Source organism: Prunus persica, chromosome G2, assembly GCF_000346465.2.
Source record: "Prunus persica cultivar Lovell chromosome G2, Prunus_persica_NCBIv2, whole genome shotgun sequence".
Taxonomy (NCBI): Eukaryota; Viridiplantae; Streptophyta; class Magnoliopsida; order Rosales; family Rosaceae; genus Prunus; species Prunus persica.
Genome location: NC_034010.1, coordinates 26454566 through 26472589, shown reverse-complemented (window position 1 = coordinate 26472589; position 18024 = coordinate 26454566). Strand labels below are relative to the sequence as shown.

The 18024-nt window shown below is 37.4% G+C and overlaps 3 protein-coding genes across 3 annotated transcripts; 2 read left to right on the top strand and 1 right to left on the bottom strand.

Annotated features, from left to right (window-relative positions):
* Window positions 663-3000, top strand: LOC18785476. Its single transcript, XM_007220689.2, has 4 exons — window positions 663-1207; window positions 1360-1634; window positions 2488-2613; window positions 2708-3000. The coding sequence occupies exons 1-3, from the start codon at window positions 928-930 to the stop codon at window positions 2551-2553; spliced, it is 621 nt and encodes a 206-aa protein (XP_007220751.1). The 5' UTR covers window positions 663-927; the 3' UTR covers window positions 2554-2613; window positions 2708-3000.
* LOC18786936 (nuclear pore complex protein NUP88) lies at window positions 4742-12484 on the top strand. Its single transcript, XM_007218859.2, has 9 exons — window positions 4742-5308; window positions 5709-5860; window positions 6404-6526; window positions 7626-7770; window positions 8136-8197; window positions 8796-9012; window positions 9803-10726; window positions 11284-11533; window positions 11788-12484. The coding sequence occupies exons 1-9, from the start codon at window positions 5021-5023 to the stop codon at window positions 12051-12053; spliced, it is 2427 nt and encodes an 808-aa protein (XP_007218921.1). The 5' UTR covers window positions 4742-5020; the 3' UTR covers window positions 12054-12484.
* Window positions 13062-17257, bottom strand: LOC18785088 (cytochrome P450 90A1). Its single transcript, XM_007220328.2, has 8 exons — window positions 16290-17257; window positions 15574-15723; window positions 15250-15495; window positions 14127-14213; window positions 13845-13923; window positions 13580-13686; window positions 13347-13480; window positions 13062-13265 (listed from the first exon to the last, which is right to left on the bottom strand). Exons 1-8 carry the CDS (start codon window positions 16806-16808, stop codon window positions 13148-13150), a joined length of 1440 nt encoding a protein of 479 aa, XP_007220390.1. The 5' UTR covers window positions 16809-17257; the 3' UTR covers window positions 13062-13147.

Sequence of the window (18024 nt, the reverse complement as noted above, 5' to 3'; positions counted from 1 at the left end):
AAAGAATTTAGCCCCCAAATATACACAAACCAAATATTTTTAAACACCCTCTCCCACGAAATTGATTCGCAAAGACAAACCTTTGCATGTGGTCACATGCCTTTGAATCGGTCGGTTCCACCATACCCGGTTCATTGATTTGGAGTTCTTTAAAATTTCAAGGGCATAGTGTAGTGAACACAATTGTTTGCAAAATAAAAAAGGTAATATACAATGTGGGTTAGTGGCACTGGGTTGCCCATTAGATAAGATTCATGTACTTTGTACACCCTAAATCCTTACGGATTACTCAGCAAGAGACATTTGTCAACACACTTAAGCATATAGTTATGTTAGGATTAGTAACCCATGCGAGCATCGACGATTCTTAATCGTTGATATATATGCAAAGCTCACAATACATTAGAGATTAATTACGATAAAATTATTGTGTATGTGCACGCACGCAAACACAGATTGAACATCTACAATGCATCCACGATCAGAATTCGCTCATCCATATGTGGAAGACTGACCGTGGCAAAACATGCACGCGAGCACATATGATCATTCCTTACTAAATAAGGATTAAAAAGATGTCGTTGATTGTCGTTATAAGCATTTAGGTATTGCCGTTAACTTTGTGATGAAAAAAGGAGAGGGAGGGCGACTCCTCTATTTGACCGGAAACTTGCGCGTATAAACTTCCAAGAGTCTCTTCGTCATCACTTCTTCAGGAAGCCAAGTCCAGTCAAAACTTTACACCTCAGGCCTGCACCTTCCAAAGTCCAAATCCAAAGCTCTTATTGCTCAATTTTCTTCTTCTCCTTCCTACCCCTTTTAATTAGCTTCCCTGTTTCCCCTTCTTCTTTAACCTTGTATATGCACACAGAGGGCCATTAGCCTCCAAATTCATCATACCCAGAAAGCGAAATTGAAAATCAAGACATGGGGTTTTCATCAAAAGAAGAGAAATCGAAAAGGGTGTTGAGGGGTGTAAAGACACTGTTTTTCTTAATCACCATGTTGATTTCTCTGCTTCTGTTTTCGGCTCCGCTTCTTCTTGTTATTGCTGATACTCTTCTCCCTTCGGCTATTCTATCCGCCTCTTCTTCTTCTTCTTTGATCTCTTTGGAAGCTCTCTCTTCCCATTTCACTAACTACGACTTTCGGTACTCTCTTGTTGATATTCCGCTCATCTCCATTATAAGATCAGCTGTCATATTCTGTAAGTGTTCATAGCTTGGCAGCACTTGTTTTCCTTCCAATTTCTGTGCACAAAACCTGTTTTATATGTAAAGTTTATGTCTTTGGACCAACTAAGTCTTAATTAGTTCAACTAATCTGATTCTAATAGAATGAATTGAATTGGGTCTGCAGGCGTTTACAGCTTCTGTGACGGGCCAAGGCTTTCACATGGACCGTATTTGGGGATCACAACCATGTGTTCTCTGCTATCTCTGGTGTTTGTTTCATTGAAGGCTTCTTATGTGTTTGGTGCTTCTGGTGTGGAAAGAGCAGAGTATGTAAGAGCAACCGAAGTAGCTTTGTTCATCTGCTCACTGGTTTTGGCTGTTGGGCATATTGTTGTGGCATATAGAACAAGTTGCAGAGAAAGAAGGAAGCTTTGGGTTTACAAAATTGACATTGAAGCTGTAAGTCTTTGTTCTCCTTTTCTCATATGAAATCGTATCAGTTTGGGATTTGGTTTTTTCACTTTAATTGGAAGATATCGAAATACTTAACTCAAGGGGCAAATTTATGCTCTCACCTAATTGTTTTTAATCTTGCAACAAAGGAAAAAAAAAAATTAATAGAATCACTCGCGAAATTATATTACATCACAAATCATACCTTTTTAGTAAATTAAGATGTTTGAGGTTCAACCACTACCACCACAGAAATTTTACTAAGAAGTTTCATTCTTTAATTGCTGACTACGAAAGGGTTTAATGATAAATTTATAATCTTGTGGAAGGTCAACATTTTTTTTTTTTTCTTCTTCTTAACATTGAAAACGTTTAGGATGCTTCTTTGTTACCAGAATGCTGCTTTTTGTCTATAATCCTTGCATTTTCCATGTTTGATTTTATATATATATATATATATATCGGTGTATTTTTCCGCATTTTGCTTCATCAAAACCGAAATCTCATGGATTTTTGTGAAAACACAATTTTTTCTTTTTATTTTGTTTACTTCTCTTTGTCAAAATATGTCACTACGTTCTATATTCGAGGAATCCGTGACGGGTGGCCGTTTTCAGAGATGGGCAGCTTGCTTTTTATATTTGAGTTTGTTGACCACATGCCATTCATTTGCAGCAACTCTGCCACATATTTTGTCATATCAGAATAAACAGCTTTCTGCCATGAGATTGAGAATCTTCCCACACTCATGTGCATTCAAACCTTGCTTTTTGGACAAGCTCCATATTTATACAAAATGGAACTGCAAACAGTTGATGATTTGTCAAATGCTAATGTCAACAATGTCATGTGTGCGCAGGTTTCAGCTTGCAAAAATGGGTTCCCTAGATATCAGAAGCTTCTTCAAGAAGAAAGAGTGAAGTGAACAATCATACGACATGAAGCAAATTTTGGCCTACCAGTCTTAAGGGTCATTTATTTACAGGTAATTTTCATTAAGGCTCCTAAAACAGATTACTTTCCATCTCTGTAATTTGTGCTCATTGCTCATCAATTTGGTTTTTCTTTTGTTGGTGCAGATTTATTAAGACGAATCAGTAGTGCAAGGCATAGCTTCAGCCCCTTAAAACGACATGCCGTATGCCACATACTACATGTTGTAAACTGGTGGTTGTGTATATATCATTCATTATAGAGAGTATAGATAGAGGCTACCATTGCGGCAAATACGGTCTTTTTTTCTTCTTCTTTGTATTCATCAATTGTACAGTTGAAATTTGTAAGGAAAAGGTGTAATACTGAAGCAACTAGCCGAAGCTTAAGCTTTTGTGAACTTGTGCTTGAAACCAATGAAATCGGATGTGTTCACTCCCGTACATTGCATCAAATTAAGGTCATTACATGTGGGGTGGAATTGCGGGGGATCCACACACATGAATTTCGCAATCCTCGAATTCAATTCCCCTAACAAAGTTAGACCACCGTAAATTGACACATATTTTCGTTTATTTTTTCAATGTGTTTCATGCTTGTTGAGGTTGACACTCAATTTCTTTAAACAAGAAATAAAATTACAAGGAAGATGGTCTAAAGATTTCAATATTCCTATTATCATATATAAGTATTAAAGAAACATACAAAGGAAATCAAATATAAGTATTATGGTGCGTTTGGATGAGGGAAATAAACTTGGGATTTTGACAAAACTCAGAATTTCTAAATTGACATGAACCAATTCCGGTGTTTGGATAAAAAAAAACATAGAAATTTAGAAATTCCGCGTGGAAAAAAACATGGAATTTGAAGATCATAAATCCCAAGTTTAAATTCTATCTAAAAGTCGTCATTTCTAAAATCTCAAGAGAGATTGATTTTTTAAAAAAAAATAACTTTACAAATAAAGGTTAAATACCGTGTTTTAAATCAGTCACCCAAACAAGAAACTTTACAAATTCTAGAACATTAATTTCCGTCATTTTAAATTCCGTCATTTATGAAATCCTTTGTACTTTTAAATTTCCTCATAAAAACGCACTGTTAAAGTTTACGTGATTACTGAAAGTTGACACTTATGGCAAGTTTATTAATTCGTAATATTAATTTCTTATAAGTTGTTTACTAAATTCCCATGAATAAGAATTTAAATCAATTTGATTACCATAATGCTTGTTGGGTTATAGAGGCAAATTTGGAATTTTAAAAATTGTGTGAGGATATAATGGGTAAAAAAATGGATTCTCGATGGGTTAGTTATCCATGAATTAAAATATCACCTCCCACTCAAGAGTCAAATAAATTCATTTAAAATTAGAAGTTGAATTCCTAATTTTGTGTGGACCCCATTTGCATTTCTATTAATTTACTCTTTGTTTGGATGAGGGAAAATAACTCGAAATTTAGCTAAAAGTTAGGAATTTAAGAAGAGAAATTGACAATTCCCTTGTTTGGCAACTTAAGTGCGGAATTTATTAAATGACGCGCAGAAAAAATCATGAAAATTGAGGCATCAAATTTTCGAGTTTAATTTCCACCAAAATATGTGTCATTTCATAATTTTCATAGTGTCATTTACAAAATTTGACATACATAAATCAATATACTGAAATATTCAATTGCCAGAAATTGAAATTATGGAAATCTAAATTTCGTCATTTTATAGTTCTATGTAATTTTTAATTCCTTCATCCAAACGGAGGGTTATGTAAAGTAAATACATGAGTAATTTATAAATCGGAATCCAACTCCTTACTTTGATTCCGATTATATTATGATTCCATAATTGAACTTTGAAATTTCAACTTTGTTATGAAAAGTCATCTTTAATGCGGGAAGTTGTCATTAAATATGTATATTTATTTATATACAAATGATATTAGAAGAAAGAATCAAACATAAGGCTTTAAATTCATAAATAAACGCCCTTAATTATTTAAACTACAAATCTCAAAATATCTATTTTATAGGCGGGTATAAAAGCGACCACCGTTCATCATGTCCATAACACTGATAAGCCGATGACATCAACCAAAACCGTTTTTTGCAATAATAGAAAGCAAAAACGAATGCTGAATCGGGCATGTATTATGTTCGTGTCGTTTATTCTGCATAGAAAACATTTCTAAATACCACGTTTGTGTCGCCCGCAGCCCTTGTGGCGGGTGCGTTGTTAATACGAAAGCACTTCTATATTTCCCTCCACGCGCAAAATCAATCGCATGGTCCGATTTGGAAAACAAGACCTTCGGGACAAACAAAAACCAAAAGCCAATTAAAGAAAAACATAAAACTCAAAAGCAACGAACGACGTCGTCCTATACTCTCGCAAAGGGAAGGGGTGTAAAAGAAGAAGAGCATCCACAACTCCAGAGCTCGAAAGAGAAAAGACTGATAGAATGAGGTTCAGCGTCGACCTCCAGGAAGCGGAAGCGGACCCGGGCCGGTCCCCGACGCCCAAGAGAGAAGAAGTGGAGTGGGTCCCGTTGCAGAACCATCCGGTCTTCTTTCCCGCCACCGGCCCGGTCCGCGACCCGACCGCAGCTCGACCGCTCAGAAACCTCTTGGCCTGGGACGGAGCGTCTCGGCTTTACTTCTGGGACTCCGATAAGCTCTGCCTTCACCAGATCTCCATTCGCCTCGGCGAGCCCGACCCGACTTCCGTCCTCGCTGCATCGCCTTCTAAGGTTTCCACACTTTCCCTCATTTCTTTTTGTAAACTTTGTTTGTTTAAGTCTGGTTGCTGAGAAATTGAAGGATACGAAAGTAATTGCACTTAACTGAGCTTAGAACATTTAGTTACCTGGCTTGGCATAGATGATAATGGAAAATGATTGTTGAAGTTGAAATTAGTATTTTAGTTGAAAATTATTCAGTGTAAAATCGATATGAAAATCTCAGAAGTGGACCAAAATTTTCAGTTATACTTATCTAGTTGAAAAGATAATTGTTTAAAGAGGATTGTAACTTGTAAGATTACACATTGTTAGTTTGAAGATTCTGGGATATCAGAAGTACGGGTACTAAAATTAATGTGCGTGCCATTTAGTTTTAAGTGCATGGTTGATAATGCCGGTAATTCGATAGGTGCTGCAAGCAGATGTAAATCCTGACTTTGCGGTTCAAAAAATCTCGATCAATAGGAATGGATCAGCGTTGCTTCTTTCTGGTTCAGGTGGTCTATGCGTTATGTATCTTTATGGGCGTACTTCCAACAAAGACAATGCAACGATTTGCAGGTATGACGGGAAAAGGGCAATACATTATGATTTTTCACTTTCATTTTAAACATGTTGTGTTAGGGTGTCTTAGAAAGCAACTTGAGTGAGGAATGACTCCTAATGATGGTGGTTTGGATCTTATTATGACATGTTCGTCTGGCTTATTTTTATATATTAACTCCTTTTGTAATTCCTACATTTAAAGTCTGGCATAAGGCATATATTATTTGAAGAAAAAAAAAGGTTTATAGTAAGGCGCAATGTATGGGGTCCCTCTTCTGTACGTTCTCTCGCAACACTAAGATTTATTTTGTTCTTCCCCTCGCAAACTTCTCAATCTGATTTTTTATTTTAGATTTTGATGATAAGTTTGTGCTTATTATTCAAATACTTGCCCTGGAAATTCATGTAGTAAGCTTGTATTCCCTTGTTGGAAATGCACGTATGGATGTAATATACTTTCTTTCTTTATTGGAGATTGTGTCGCAAATTAAAAGATTTAATGTTCCAAAATAAGAGTTCTTAATGCATCTTTTTTTTAAAATAAATAAAACCTTACAGGACTGTGACTGTTGGTTCACAAATCTACTTAAGTGGAAGCAATATCATACGTATTCTGCAAGTTTCATGGCACCCTAACAGTGACACCCATCTGGGAATTCTTTCCTCTGATTCAGTTTTCAGGTATGAAATCCTTTTCCATTCATACATCGTCAGGATAGTTTGTGTTATAACCATAGAAACGAGTAGACATGGAAAATTATGATACAAGCAAAGGTTAAAAACTTCTTAAATTGATCAATGGGTTCAAACATTGTAGATCATGAGAAGGGTTTCAATAGGGTATACTAGTGATTTGCCTTCTGAACTTGTACCTAGGTTTCAATTGACCACCTACTATTTTTTTAGAAAATTAAGGACCCGAATTTTTTTTCTCCAATGTGCCCCCGACGTCAAAATCTGGTACTTCATATCCATTCTGCCGTCAAGATGGAGGTTACTTTTGTCATTTCGCGTGAATTCCACCTCTGTGACCCATGACCTCCATGACATCTACCCATTAAGGACCTCCTCATCTCGTAATATTGGGATTTTTCCTAAACCCTAGATCCCCTTTTATTAGGGTTACAAAAATGGAGGGAAATTGATTTGGGAAAACAACGAGCCAAAAAGAAGGAAGTGATAGTTGAAGCATGGGTTGAGTTGAGTGGAGACGCGAAATGACAAAAGTCTCCAACTTGACGGCAGAATGGATGAGAAGTGCTAGATTTTGACGTTCGGGGGGGCACATTGGTGAAAAAAAATAGTTCGGATCCTTAATTTTCTTTAAAAAAAAGGAAATGGGGTCAATCGAAAATTAGGTGCAAGTTCAAGGGGCAAATCACCAGTATACCCGGTTTCAATATAATGCAGTAATCACAGGAAAAGCTTGGCATGGTTTGGTTGGAAAAGAATAGGCCTGATTTGTTTCATTTTATTCTTTCTAGGCAAATTTATTAAGTTTCAATTGGTTAGGTTTATTTTATAGAGACATCCTTAGGTTTATCTTATAGAGACATCCTACATAGCATGTGATTTTGTAATACATGTAGGAATCATGGTTTGATCATATTTACTTCCTAATGTTCTATTAGCTTGTAAATATGGCTTCTTAATCATGTCAGACCAAATAAAAAACCCATGTCCGAGTTCGGCAAATGTAACTCTGAATTTAATTTAATTATTCTGTTTTAAACAACTGGTGTCCTTCTGTTTATTTTTATTTACCTTCACTTTTTTGTAGAATATTTGATTTGTCTTCAGATCTTATTCAACCAGAGCAAGAATATTATCTACAGCCTGTGCAACCAGGTAGATCCAGGAATGCAACATCAATTTGCCCGGTGGACTTCTCATTTGGGAGTGATCACCTGTGGGACTTGTTTAGTGTAAGTTCATAGAAAATATGACCTTGATAAGATCTTGTATGCATGTGCGTTTTGTTCAATCACTGATGCAATAGATTGCAATGCTATTGATCATGTGTTTCTTGTCAGCGTCATTTTATGCATCCATCTGTAATATGATTTTTCCTTGAGATAGATTGTTCTGGCTCTATGGTAATATCTTGCTTGACTTTATATATTAGGATTGCCCTTGGCTTATCTTTGTTTTATAATGACACTTGTTTTTAACTGTTCATCTATTATATTGCTATGCTCAGTCTTGTTAGGCAAATTGAGTTTTTCTTTTTCACCCTCTAACTGTTTTATCATGTAAATTACTTGATTCACATTCATATGCTATTGTACAGGTTTTCATTTTGTTCAACGATGGTTCAGTTTACATCCTGTGTCCTGTTATACCATTTGGAAGGTAATTTATTCTTCATGTCCTGCCCTTTTGTATTACATTTTGAAATGTTTAAGGCTTATAGTTTTCTTCATAGGGGGAACTGCAGGTAGGGACCAAGGTATATTTAATGTGTTTAAAAGCACAAGAACCATGAGGGCAGTATGGTTTCAAGTACCATTTGGTGGGACACATGCCATTATGAACTATAAAGCTATATGCCTCAATTGTAGTCCCCCTAGGAGCATTTTTAGAAAAATTAGTTTATAGCAAAGACTTAAGTTGTCCTAATATTGTATTTTCTTTGGAATTATGTGACGTAATTTTCCTCGATCTAAATATGTGTTTCTTTGTCACGTATAAGGCTGTGAAGTTCTGGTCATTTCTTTGTCCGGTATTAGACATCTGTGACAATTTAAAATTGAAGATGGTCTAGTATTATAGATTGATCGAAACCATTAGACTGATAATCTCTTCCCCTTGCATCTCTGCCCCTTTATTTTAACCATTGATAAGCATCTTGATGTTTTCTTGGAAATTTTCATACCAGGTTGCCTGTTATATCCTAACTGATCCTTGTATTGGGTGTTGAGTGTAATTAGTTTTTCTTATTTTGTAGCAGTGCTTACAAGTGGGAATCCATAGTAGAGATCTATAATGATGCTCAGACATTTGGCCTGAAGTCATCCAACTCAGTGGCTGTTAGTAATTCAAATCTAGCTATTTCTTGGTTGGAAGCAACATTTCCAGCAATTGCTGACCAAGAAACAGAAGGATCAGATCTATATGTGTTAAGAGCTCATCCTTATGCTTTATTTGATGCATCACTCTCACTGCAGGTACCTTTATTCTCTTACCTATAGGCATGTGGTAGTTGCTTGTGCTATATGGATGCTCCTGAGTAGTGCCTAAATCAGCAATGTCAAACAGGGCATGACATTATAATTAGCATTATGCGTTGGACATCTACTAATTGTGCACGATCTAAACATTGGAAAGTGATGTAAAACTTTTCATCATACTCATACTCATACAAAATGAGGTACTGTGATTGTTTATTGTTTGATCATATTATAGTTTTGAAAGGTTTTTTTAATAGACAATGAAGTGAAATGTGGCTACTAATTTACATGTTCTTCCTCTTGTTAGAAGATTTTCCTGCATATATGTTTGGTTGTTTTGAATAATAAATCTATTCGGCTACAAATTTTGTATAATCAATTTGCCCACTTAGCATAATATATAGATTCAAAATGAACTTTAATCATTTACTACCTAGGTTTAAGCTTAATGATAAGTAAAAAAATTATTTGGATTGTTTATTAGTGGTTTGAGCTTGAAATAGCTCTGTGGCAGCACTAGCTACAATTCTTTGAGAATTTTATTATACTTGATATTTTTCCTAATTTGAGGAGTATCATTAATTTGTTAGATTTCAGTCGGCCAAGCGTTACAAGTTGCGGCCCTTTATCTGTTTAAACCTCTTCAAGTATATCTGAAATAATGATTGTAGGCCAACTCTATCGCAGTGTAGGGTGTTTTATGTTGGCAATTTGTTTCTCAAAGACTGTGTTGTGTTTATTTCAATCTGTAGAAGTCCACAATATGACCTAAATTATAATTTCCTAGGGACCCCTGAGGAAAGTGTGTCGTGATGAGGATGAAGAAGGTTCGGCCTTTCGGGGTGCAGAATGTGAAGGTGGAGCAGTCAGTTTTCTTTATAATTTAGTTGTCAAAGACTCAATTATGGTGACTGCCTGGAGTGGTGGGCAATTGCAAATAGATGCTCTGGCTGATGAAATCCAACCGGTGTGGAATGTCGGCAGCCCACCTCGCCTTCGTGTTGATTCCAACGATCATATACGGGGTCTGGCAATGATTTGTGAGCCAACCCCAGGTAAGGTTTCACCTGTGAAGCTTAATCAACCTCTTGATAGCACTCTTTGGTTGGGGCACCCTCCCCCTCTGTTGAGACTGGCTATTGTGGATCTGGCTCTGCCTAGGAAAACAAAAGGCGGTTCTCTTATTATGATGTTTATTGATCCCCTCATGCTGGAAAGAATTTTCACCCTTCATGATGGAGGGATAGATTCAATAGTGTTGCATTATCTCCCGTTTACAAATCAGATCAGTGGCAAGACCGAGACCATGAGAACTCCTTCGGTTCATCCTGTTCTAAGCACATGCCAGGGAGAAATCTCCTCGCAAGCTCCACTTTCTGGTTTTGTGTCACTATCAGATTCATTCGGGTGCTCATGGATTGTGGGAGTCACTGGTTCTCGAGAATGTATCATGCTGGAGATGAAGACTTGGAACCTGTTGCTTCCTCTTCAAGTTGATATGGAGGGCAAATCTCTTGGCCTGGAAGAACCAAAAGAGAAAGATATGCCAGATATGATAAGCAAAGAGCTCCTTGTTGGACCTAAGGTGGTTCTTGTTCCTCAGACCTCACCAAATGTGCGTTCTGTTTCTGCTGATTCTATTGAAGGTCGATCAATGCTTCATGATTACTTCAAGCTTTTTCATGAAAATTATGTGGAGTATGCACATAAGGTAAGAATATGCCAAGTGATTCACACACAAACCTTGTTTACTTGTGTCAAACCTACTTTCTTCTTGTGAAAATGGTTTTTTTGCTATTTTTGTTTTTAGATAGTTTTTCTGCATTTCACAAGTTGTTTACAAGTGTATGGAGCCGTGGACAGTTTTCTGCCTTTAGGAAAGGGAAGCTTTCAGCCATAGCTTGCTCACATGCAAAACATTTGCTGGTTGTAATTGCCAAATAACTTATGATACACAAGTTCTCTACAAAGAAGAAAAAAACTACATTAAAACCCACATATAGCGAATTAGCGACAATTTAAGTGAGCACAATTGCTGCTACTGCATTGCTAATTGTTGTTGATGCATGTGAGGTACCATATCTAAAGTGTCTAAGAGGTCATCCAGCACCACCAGTGTCAACAAATTGTTTCTCAACCAGGCCAAATAATCTATAAGCTTTTTGAGAGGTTAAATTTATTTTACCTTGTAAATGATTTAGAAAGAAGTTGTTTCCTGGATTTAGTAGTTGATATTTTACTGAATTTATGACTTTTTCCTCTTTCTAGGTTTCCTTTGAACTGAAGCATCATGAACCTCTCTTGAAGAAGATAATTGATGACCAGCATGCTCGCTTACGTGATGCACAACAGAAGCTCTTGCAAGTAGAGGAGAAACAATCAAAATTGGAGAACAGGATTGATAGTGCAATCCAGCTGCACAATGGTCTGGAGGAGCGGTTGAAACGTTTGCGGAAATTGCCTGGGCCTCATAAAAAACCATTGTCCAGAGCTGAGCGAGAGTTCAAGTCTGAGCTTGGTAATGATTTCTTTTCAACAAAAAGTGCACTAATAAAAACTTTGTCAATATGAATGAGCTTGGGAGTTATGCCCTAATTCATAGGCAGTAATTATTTTTTCCTATTTTAGTGGTCCCCGAAATCATCATAATACATTTCTGCTTAGGTTACCAGTCTATACGTTTATTTTAATTTTTTTTGTTATGGCGGTTTCATATCTCGCATGGCCAGAACTGCCTGTTCACTTTTGACATACATTTTTATTGCTAAGCAGACCTCTTTTCCGGAGTTGAGTTGGACGCATTACATTCTTCCGTGAATGCTTTAACTGCAAGGTTGAGAAGGCACGCACAGTCGCCAAAGGGCAATACATCAAACCAACAAAGGCTGATATCAAGGAGGAAAGATCCTGTGGAAGAATCTCAAGTCTCCCAGCTGAAATCCTCACTTGAGAAACTTTCACTGATCAATAGTGTGAATTCAAAAAAGGTTAAGCTTGTTGAATCTGCATTAAGAAGTCTGGAAAGCAGCAGATCCTGAGACCTACTTTGTTTTTGAATCTGTTATTGAATTATGGTAACTCGGATGGACGCAAGTTTTGAACCTGTGGCAGGGCACATTCTATCTGCCTCTCTATTAGAGGGTGTGGCATTTTGAACGGTATCGCCAGTCAAATGTTCGAGTTGAGTAGAAGTTTCTAGAAATTCAACCAGGGCCACCATCCACTGTGGTTTGCTGGTATGCTAGTAGTGGCAGATGCTCTGATTGTAGTGTACAAAAGCCCTATAGTTTTCTAGGATGTGTTTTACTGTATTTTCTTATTGCTCTATGGTTTCTTACTGAATTCTGATTCCTTGAACTTCTTTCTGATGGTATATGTTAAATCTACCAAACGATAACAATCTTCAAACATTATTGAATATGTTCATAACCTGCTTTATCAGTATCTTTTTTTTTTCTTTCTATTTTAATAATCATGGCTTCATTTCTGTTTGGAACATCAAAACTTGTTTATTTCAATGGCATGGCATTTGGGTTTTGCAGTGATCAAATTTTTTAGATAGCAGCAACATGCATTGATCTGCGCTGAAAATTCTATGCATTGGTAGGTAGGTCCCGCCGTTTGTGATCAATGTTTCGGAATATGGGCACACACAAAAACACACTTTGGGGTTTGGGGCTGAATATGAATGCCAAAAGCTGGGCCTTCCTGATGAAGCAAGCAAAAGAAACATAGAAGAAGATGGAGCTTTTTTCTGTCTCGGTGGTGGAGGAGGATATTGAGGGGCTCGAGGATGAAAAAGAACGGTGGAGGACTAATTTCAGGACCAAGGCCAACGTGCTATGCGGCTAATCGGAGTTGGAAATTGGATATTTTATTATTTATCAAAAAAGCTTTTGCCAAGTTTCATGCATAAATAAATGCTGTGTTTGGAAACAGTGATAGTAGCCCCTTCAATGGTCAGAAGCACAGCCTGCAAAATCTGCAAAAATCTGCTCAACTTTTTCCAACAAAATTAATTGATTTATTTATTAATGAAACTAATCTACCAATTAATTAATTAATTAATTTCATCTTATTGCTTTGGAGATCAAAGGTTATTACAGCACTTGCACTAGATTTACTGTCTGAGTTACTGTTTACATGGTGGCCCAGACCCATAATTCCTGCGCTGCACATTGATAGGGTACCTCTTCTGCGTCCTTGTGGTTGGAAAGAACACCAACTTATCGTCCTCGGCAGGAACCCAACTGCCATAATTAACATCAACAATTAGCACAAGCTCTATTTATTTATGCATAAATATCAGATTAATTAAGATTAATACAAACCTGAAACGGGTGATTAAGTGGTGAAGGAAAACTGAGAGTTCTACTCTAGCAAGCTCATAACCAGGGCAAAGCCTAGGCCCTCCTCCAAATGGCGTGAACACATTTGCTGGGCTTGTGCTTGCTCCTGAATTGTTCTGTATTTTCATTTTTAATCACCAATTAGAAAATAATTATAATAATTAAAGAAAACATAATAATAATTACGAAGACACGGGAATTAAATTAACTAGTACCTGCCACCTCCACGGATTAAAAGTGCGAGCGTCCTTGAAATGATCTTGGTCTAGATGTACAGCACGAAATGATGCAAAAACCTTCCACCCTTTTGGAATTGTATAGCCTGTTTCGATATTTTCGACCAATTATTAATACTTTGTGAGTTGAATTTAATTGTCGTAGGGTACATGTTTTGTGGTGGTTGGTAAACATTAGCTTGACAAATTCATTAACCTAGTGCGATAATTCATTGATGCTGTGTGGTGTGGAAGAAGTTGTTACCTTTGATGTGGACGTCTGTCATTGCCCGCCTAAACACCCCGCTAATTATGTTTGCAACCCGCAATGTCTCGTTGACAACCTAAACACAAACAAAACATAAAAATGAATCAACTTTTTAAGATTTGTATTTATTTAACTTAATTGAATGAGATTCGATTCATCTGTGTCTACGCGTACATAGATGATTGGTAACTGTTGATTCAAGTAAGTTTCATAATTGTGCATGAACCGTTGACATTCACTCACACACACGTAACTGTCTTGTAAATTAACAATACTTACGCATTGAGTGAATGGCATTGACTTATAATCACTCCATTCCAGAGTCTCTGACGACTTCTTTTTTGCCCTAATTTGGTCATGTTCCTCCTGCAATGAACAGTTAAAAAAAAACCATTACCATTTGATTCAGAGTCAAAGACAATCCAACGGTGACGCTTGAAGCATCGCGTGTGTGCAGCACAAACAACAAAAACAATCCTAGGAATCGAAGAGGGTACACTCTCTAAGGGTGCTGAATACATTGACATCACCTACCCCTCTTTGCACCGTCGGATTTTTTTCAAGGTCCTAGAAATCAGAACTACACGATTCCCAAGGACCCAGCTTTGGGACCTTCGGGTCCAAAAGCCATAAAGTAGGAAGCATGTTCAAATGACCGAAATACCCCCACCCGTTGCACGTGAAGCAAGGAGAGAGAGAGAGAGAGAGGCGATGTGGTCAAAAAGACCAAATCTGATGGAAGCCTGACAGTTTTCACAGGACGCCACACAGGTTCAAGCGTGCAGTTTGGAGGGAGGGCAGGCCATCATTTTGTCCGTTGGTCTTATACGAATGTTGTTCTCTCTCTCTCTCTCTCTCTCTCTCTCTCTCTCTCTCTACTCTCTACTCTCTACTCTCTACTCTCTACTCTCTGACTTTATCTTCTGTACTTTCCTCTCTCCTATTTTTGACCACCTTTCCTGATTTCCGTAGGGGCAATTTCGTCTTTCTAATATAAAATTACAGTGAGTTACTAAATTAGCTATATTTTATGATAATAAAAATGACATTTTTTTAATCAACAAACATGTACAAAAACAGATATTTCTGACAAATATTCTGGCGTAACGTAAGTAAGTAATTATCAGCCGTTGATAAAAAGAGATTTAATAATTTATCAAAATCATCGATCGATCCAAATTTATGAAACGCATCAAGAATTTAGATAATGAAAATGAGGCGTATATGTGAGTTAGCGTCAGAGACAGTGACCCTGCCCGTCTTATACCTAAATTCGAATTTCCCTCTCCGCAAATTAGAAATCCAAGATAAGCTTGTAAGACTAATAGGCCCACTGAGGGGAAAAAAAAAAGTTAAAGAGAGAGAAAGAAAAGGGTGGGGAGTGTGGGGAGGAGAGTGGCACCTTGAGTTGAGCCTGGGCCAGAGGTGTCTCAGTTAAGAACTTGACGGCAAGTGTCATGATTGTTGAGGTGGTTTCGTAGCCGGCGACCAGCAAAGCAAGCAAGAAATCCACGATCTCCTCGTCGGAGAATGCGTTGTCTCCACCCAAAAGAGCACCCAACATGTCCTCTTTTCTCTCCCCTGCCTCACTCTCTTCCCTCCTCTGCCTCACTATCAACCTCAATGCCTCTGCCACCTTCGTCCTAGCCTTCAGAATCATAATAATTAATAATTAATTAAGGGTAAGTATAATTATGAAGAAAAAAAAGAAGAGGAGGAAAAATACTTTAATGGCCCTGCGGTAGGTGGTGGAAAAGAGAGGGAAAGGAACGCTGAAGAAGCCTTCAATTAGTAGGACGTACTCTTTCCGTAAACCCTCAGTCCATTCACCTGGATCAAAGCTCATTAGCTGCTTCACTGCTAGCTCAAAAGTTATCTGCACATAATTTATTAATAAAAAAATTCATTAAATTTAATCCCAATTTGTAAAAGAATATATGGAGGCGAAAGTGACAGAATCATAAGATATTTTATATAATAAATATAGATGAAGATGTACATGTGCAGCATCTAGCATGAACATGATGACTCAAAGAGAATGATTTTGTTTTTTTTAGCCGTATACACTTTTAAATGTGGTAACGTGCCCTGCATGTATGTCACCCACTAAGCCTAACTAAAGCCCATGGGATCCAAGTCACCTCCATTTCTCTTTGACGTCAACACACAAACTTACCCTATAAGATAGATATCACCATATATTTTTCTTTTATTTTTGCCAACATTAGAATTTAAAACGAGATTTTCTCACACATTGTCCGTAAGTCAAGATCTTTTTACGCCAACTAATTAATAAAAAAAGCAGCGAAGATATTCTTAAAAACAAAAACGGAAAAAAACTTTGTCAAATCTCTTTTCTTTTAATTTCAAACAAGAAAAGTAAATTGGTTCAACCAGCTATCTATTGGTACTTTACCAAAGAGGTTTTAAGGTGTACCCTACCTTCTTGGCCTCCTCCATGAGAAAGACCCGGTCGGTCCAGGAATCCATATTGAGCCGGATCAACCGGTCTATATCGTCCAACAGATGGTCTCTTATAATCGAAGAGTTGGCGAAGCTCATAGTGAGAGAGTGCATTCGCTTATGGAGGCTGCCCTTCATGAGCAGCAACGAGTGCTTCCCCAAAAGGTTGGATATGGAGCTCGGGTAGCTACACTCGAACAGCTTCCCTTCGTTCTGCAAGATGAACCGGTTCGTCTCCGGGTCGGACGAGAACACCGTCGGCTCGCCGAACACGTGGGTGGTGAATATGGGCCCGAACCGGTTCACCCTCTCGTCGATGAACGGTTCGGGATTCTCAGTCTTGTAGGCTGAGATCAGCTGCAGAGTCTCCCCTATAAGTGGCAACCCGAGATTTCCCGGAGGCAGCCTTAGCCTCCGGCATCGAGAGTTCCTAAGGAAAACAAAAATGAAGCTAGAAAGGACAGAAATAGCCACTAGAAATGAGAAAAGGAACTCCATGGTGAATTTTAACTAGCTAGATAGAGAGATATCTCTAAGTATATATATATATATGAATATTTGTTTATATGTATATCTATGTATTTGAGTGTATATATATTGGTGGTGTGGTGGGTATATATAGAAATGGGAAGGAGGGGGTTATGGAGAGAGGGAGAGAGAGAGAGAGAGAGAGGTGTGATGGTGATATTAATGGAGGGGGATGGTGGGGAAGCACACGGGGGGTATCGATAATCGAATATGGATGGATGGATCTGCTGCTAATAAATCCAAGGAAGGAGGGAAGAGAGAAGGGGAGGGTTTGCTGGGAAAGAAAATTAATGTCGGATATTTTCGTATCTGACAATTCTTTTTTTCTTTTCTTCCCCTTCTTTCTTTCTTTCTTTCTTTCTTTCTCATAAAACGCTTTTTTTCTCTTTCCGTCTCTCTCTAAGATAAGCGTCATGAGACTTTGTTGGGGGAAATATGGGGGGGAAGAGAGAGAGAGAGAGAGAGAGTAGCTGGTTTTGGTGTGCTTCATGTGGTTTGGTATGGCTCGTATGAGTGAGTTGAAGTGTGCCTCTTTGGGCCGTTTGATTGGAAGACTTGATGGAGTTTTAGTGAAAAAGATGGTGGGTTAGGATGAAAACTTGGGTGGTTGTCTCTTGCCACTTGCCACTTGGGATGCTGAGTGAGTGGCAGGACAATTCACTTAAAAAAAAACCTCTCATTTGTCAACATCTTTTTTTCAACAAGTATTAAACATGTTCAAATTGTGTACTTTATTATAATATTTATATTTCCTTATTAGTCACATACTCAATTTCTAAATACGGCAATACATGAATATAGTTTTTCTTCTCTAATAATTTGCATACAGTCCTCTTCCTACGATAATTAATACTATATTTTTTAGATATGGAATCGTTAGACCATCCTAACCATGAGGAACGTATATAATTAATTGTCTTCATCATATGATTTTTTAATTAGTCATTAATTTGTTCATGTGGCGCACACAAATGTTAAGATATCTTATTTAGTGGTTGGGTTGGAGTATAAAATTACAAATTATATAATGCAACTTTTAAGTACACGGTGTGTGTATATATATATATATATATATATAAAGCAAATAAGATCAAAGTATATAAAGAAAGGAATAAGATCAAAATATATATATAGCAAATAAGATCAGATTTTAATAAATATTTTAGATAAAAGAATTTCTATTTAG